Genomic DNA, 4,756 nt, shown 5'->3' on the forward strand with positions numbered 1-4,756 from the left:
ACGCGCAACTAAAGATAAATCCGGGGGAGCGCCTCGCCTTCTCGCCCCATCCCCGCCGCGGGGCAGGCGCCGCGCAACTCCCGCTGCCGCGCTTCCCCCCGGCCCTCCGCGGGCGCGGAGGCGGCCCCGCTCTCCCCCGGGCAGCCCACCGCGGCACGTCGGGCTGCAGCGGGCGGGCGTGCGCGCCCTCTCCGCGGCGGCGCAGCGGAGTTGGGAGCGGGACGGCCGCGCTGCCAATGCAGCGGCCGGGAGGGGAGGAGGAGGAGGAGGAGGAGGAGGAAGGGGAGGAGGAGGAGGAGGAGGAGGAGGAGAGGGGGGGAGGGCGCAGCCGGCAGCGCACACCGGCCGCCGCCGGCGGGGCTGGCCGGGGCGGCGGGGGCTATTGTGTGCACCAGACGGGGACACACACACAGACGCACACACACTCACACACACGCACTCACACGCACCCGCGGCTCGGAGGGAAAGTATCGCGAGAGCGGCCGGCTAACAACCTGCTCCACAACACCGCCGCGCCGCCGGCCCCGCGCCGCACCCGCGGAGCGCCGCGCACCGCCGCGCACATGCGGACGCCCAGCCCCGCCGTCGCACGCCGGTAAGGAGGCGCTGAGCCGGCCGGGAGGGAGGGAAGGAGGGCGAAACCCACCCCCGCGAAGGGAAAGTCCTCCCTGCAAAGTTGGGGAGCGCGGCTGCAAAGGGCGGCGGGAGGGGGGAATCTGAAAAGCGGCTCCGCGGTGCCCCCCCCCCCTTACCCTCCCCCCCCGCGCTGCGCGGAGCCGGGCGCCGGCGAAGGTCACCGCGGCGGGCTGCGGGGAGCAACTTTGCGGCGGAAGGTGGGATCCGGGGTGGGGGAGTATGTAAAAGGGGGGGGGGCGGGCTCGGGGCAAGTTTGTGGGATTTAATCGCGGGCTATAAATGGGGCTGCTGGAACTTTAAAAGGCAGCAAGCTGTGGTTGGCTGGTAGCGAGATTTGGAGTAACATATGGCATTAAAAGGCGCACAGCTGGAGGTAGCATTTCCATCGCAGTGAAGTCAGAGCAGCTGACTCTCCAGCTTGCGGTGTAATTAGCAAACCGAGCACTCCTCCTTCCCTCCCTCCCTCCCTCCCGCCTGCCTCTCTCCCCCCCCCCCCTTCCCTCCCGCCGCGCCTCGCTCGCACTCGCGCACGCACCCGCGCCCGCGCTCCCTCCTGCCCGCCCGGCTCCGCGCCCGCGGCCGGCTCCGCCGCGCCCCGCGGGAAGGTAAGCGCCCGGCCGCCGCAGGTAGCCGGCTGCAGGCTCAGCCCTGCCCTCTCGCTGGCCTTACGCCGCTTATTTCCCTCCTTGGCTTTTAATAACTTCAAGGGAAACTTTTTCCTTTTATTTCCCCCCCCGACACCCCCCCTCCCCTCCGCCCCTTTCCGCATGCCGGGGCCGGGGCCGCTTCTCCCCGCCCTGCTCCCTCCCTGCAAAAACGGCTCTTCCCCAGCGCCCGCCGCCGCTGTTTTGTTGTGATTCGGTGCATAACGACTGAGGATAAAGTTTAAATGTGCGTGTGTGTATGTGCGTGACGTGGGTAATGTGCTTTATTAAAAGATGCCCCGAGTTAGTGTTGCTGGGAAGACAGCCTGGGAGTTTATGCTTTTTTTTTTTTTTTTTTTTCCTCCCGCGTGTGCTTTCCTCCTCTTAATTTTATTAAAGTGCTTAGTGAGAGAAACAAAGGTTGGAGGGGCTGCTGCTTTACTAGCTTTTGTTTACTTACAATCAAGTTTTTCCTGTTCAGAGCAGGTGCGAAAGGATGAGAGGCATGTTGTGTTGGGTTTTTTTTTCTCCATGCCCCCCCCCCCTTAATAAAACTATTACAGACAATTAACAGTAAACGTTATCTCCAAGGCTGTTTCTTTGGCTTGTGTTACCAAAAAGCCGATCTGTTTGTTACAGCTGCTAGGAGGCTTTAGTTTACAGTAGCATTCAAGTTTTTCCTGTTTTGAACAGGTTATGAAGGAAGAATGGAGTTTCCAGACCATAGCCGCCAGTTGCTGCAGTGTCTGAGTCAGCAGCGTCACCAGGGCTTCCTGTGTGACTGTACTGTTTTAGTTGGAGAAGCTCAATTCAGAGCTCACAGAGCCGTTCTTGCCTCTTGCAGTATGTACTTCCATCTTTTCTACAGGGACCAGTTAGACAAAAGGGATATTGTGCATCTGAACAGTGACATTGTCACAGCCCCTGCCTTCAGCCTGCTGCTCGAATTCATGTACGAGGGAAAGCTGGAATTCAACAGTCTCCCGGTCGAAGATGTGCTGGCTGCGGCTAGCTACCTTCACATGTATGACATTGTGAAAGTCTGCAAGGGCAAGTTGAAAGATAAAGAATTATGTTCGGAAGAGAAGATTAATGATGAGGCGGCTAGTTTGGAGAAAGCGGAGCATTTTCTAGACGCCGGAGTGCCCCTGGTCCACGAGTTTGACCCAGGAAACAAACAAAAATTCAGCGTTGCAGAATACGAGAGAGCAGCAGGCAAAGAAAAGGTCAGCAGTCACCCCGCCTGGTCCTCTGATCATATAAGTGTCAGCTCTGTGCCGACAGAGGCAGAACCGTGCGCCGCAGCAGCTGGAAAAACAAAGGCTAATGTCAATAGTTCCACGGGACCTTTGTCCCAAAGGTCTGTTAACCATCCCCTGGCTTCGAGTGATGTGGACTGCGCGCTGGATTTGTCTTTCAAGCCCGTGCCGGGGAGAGATTCCTTACACCCCTCCTATGTCTTTGGACAGCTGGCTTCCGACAGCCAGCAGCAGGGTACCGAGCCACTTGTTAAAGATGAACAAGACTTGCTGTCAGATCAGGAGGACGGCGAAGCCAGGAGTCCGGAGAGTCAGCATTTTGGGAATTCAGCCAAAAGCCTAGTGACAGGGTTAGGACACATGTTTGCGGGGAATGGCAGCTCTCATGCCCGAGAGGAGGATATAGATCACGAGCGAGACGAGAGCGAGGACGACATGGATTCGTCGGACATCTCCTCCTCCGGCGTCCTCGTGCCTCCCGGGCATATCTGCATTTGCCCCCTCTGTAGCAAGGTGTTCCCGAGCCCGCACATCCTTCAGCTCCACCTGAGCTCTCACTTCCGCGACAAGGACGGCTCCCGGACCCGCCTGTCCCCCGACGGGTCGGTCCCCACTTGTACCCTCTGCGGAAAGACTTTTTCTTGCATGTACACCTTAAAGAGGCACGAGAGGACTCACTCGGGGGAGAAGCCCTACACCTGCGGCCAGTGCGGAAAGAGCTTCCAGTATTCCCACAACCTCAGCCGCCACGCAGTGGTGCACACCAGGGAGAAGCCCCACGGGTGCAAGTGGTGCGAGAGACGGTTCACGCAGTCTGGGGATTTGTACAGACATATCCGCAAATTTCATTGTGGCCTTGTAAAGTCCTTGGTTGTTTGAGAAGTGCGTTTTTTTGTTTTTTTGTTTTTTTTTAATTTTTTTCCCCTCCGCCCATTTAAAACAAAACAGGAAAAAAAGGCAGCATCTGAATTTTAATTTTTTTTTTTTCCTCCCTCCCTTTATTTTATTTTGGTGATACTCACTTCAGGTATATGATCTTTAAAAGATGCAGAGGTATACACTCCAGAGGCCTTTTAATGCAATCCTTCCATCTCTCCATCTCCCCCCTTCCCTGCCACCCGCCCTTCCCAGCACTGTTCTTTAGGTCTTCTCTTGCGCACCCATGTTACATTATTAATGTGAAATGATCTAAGTAATTCTGCAATGATTTAGCATCTGTTTTCATGCTGGAAGTACTTGCCTCGTGGTCAGGGTTTTTTGGTTTTTTTGTTGGGGTTTTTTTTCTTGGTTTTTTTTTTTTTTTTAGTTTGAAAAAAAGATTATCAGCAAATTCCGGAGAAAAATTTGGATTCCGTTAAGCTCCCCTAATGCTCTCTGCGTGTTGCATAGAAACATCCAAAGAGATGAACTATGATTTAAATACATTTCAGTGTAGAGAAACTTGTCTGCATATCGCAGAGTATGCAGATGTACTCTTATGTTACAGACCTAAACGAGACCTTAAATTGGCCCAAATTATAAAGGGGGTTGAGGATTCCTGGCTGTGTCTTTGGTACTGGTCATTATATTAGAATAGTTCTGCAATCAATCCTAAAATCTGAATGAGAAGTTTTTGCCTCAGGACTTGACTTAAATTTTCCCCTTCCACCCATCCTCTTCCCTGGGCTAACCTACTGAAAAGCTGCTTTTGAGCATAAAACGTGGATGGAAAAACTCTTTCTGTCTGCAGCATATTCACTCCCGAAATGTTGAAGGATGCGCGCTAGGGCGTATGAAAAAATCATATGATACGTGAATATTTTCATTCCCATATCGACACCCAGGGGCTGATCTCTCCCCCTTGGTGGGGAGGGACAGCAGCCCTAAAGCAGCTAAATAACCCCTCTCGATATCGGGCTCCTGAGGTGTCTCGGTTCAAGGTAACTCGTACCACATGTGTTAGGAGATGCCCTGCTATCTTGTCCAAAAAGTTTGCTGCTAAGCTAAAATCAGCAGCTTGGAATTATATATTTTATTTTTTATGAAGTTGGTGATTCCCTCTGGGCCAAGTTCTGTGCAATCGCCAGGGTTTCAAAGGGGCAGTGTGAAGATAAACTGCTGGAAGGAAAACGTGGCCCAACTTTTTCCCCCAAGTCTCCCACTTGTTCAGGGGAGGGGTTTGGGGTATTTTTGGTGGGTTGTTTTTTTTTTTTTAGTTTGTTTGTAAACTGAGGCTGC

At 54.1% G+C, this 4,756-nt stretch overlaps 1 protein-coding gene across 1 annotated transcript; it reads left to right on the forward strand.

Moving 5' to 3' along the window:
- The first annotated feature begins 335 nt into the window (after window positions 1-335).
- Window positions 336-4,102, forward strand: ZBTB42 (zinc finger and BTB domain containing 42). Its single transcript, XM_052783356.1, has 2 exons — window positions 336-595; window positions 1,974-4,102. The coding sequence occupies exon 2, from the start codon at window positions 1,988-1,990 to the stop codon at window positions 3,416-3,418; it is 1,431 nt and encodes a 476-aa protein (XP_052639316.1). The 5' UTR covers window positions 336-595; window positions 1,974-1,987; the 3' UTR covers window positions 3,419-4,102.
- The last annotated feature ends 654 nt before the right edge of the window (window positions 4,103-4,756 follow it).

The sequence above is a fragment of the Harpia harpyja genome, chromosome 3 (assembly GCF_026419915.1).
Source record: "Harpia harpyja isolate bHarHar1 chromosome 3, bHarHar1 primary haplotype, whole genome shotgun sequence".
Lineage (NCBI taxonomy): Eukaryota > Metazoa > Chordata > Aves > Accipitriformes > Accipitridae > Harpia > Harpia harpyja.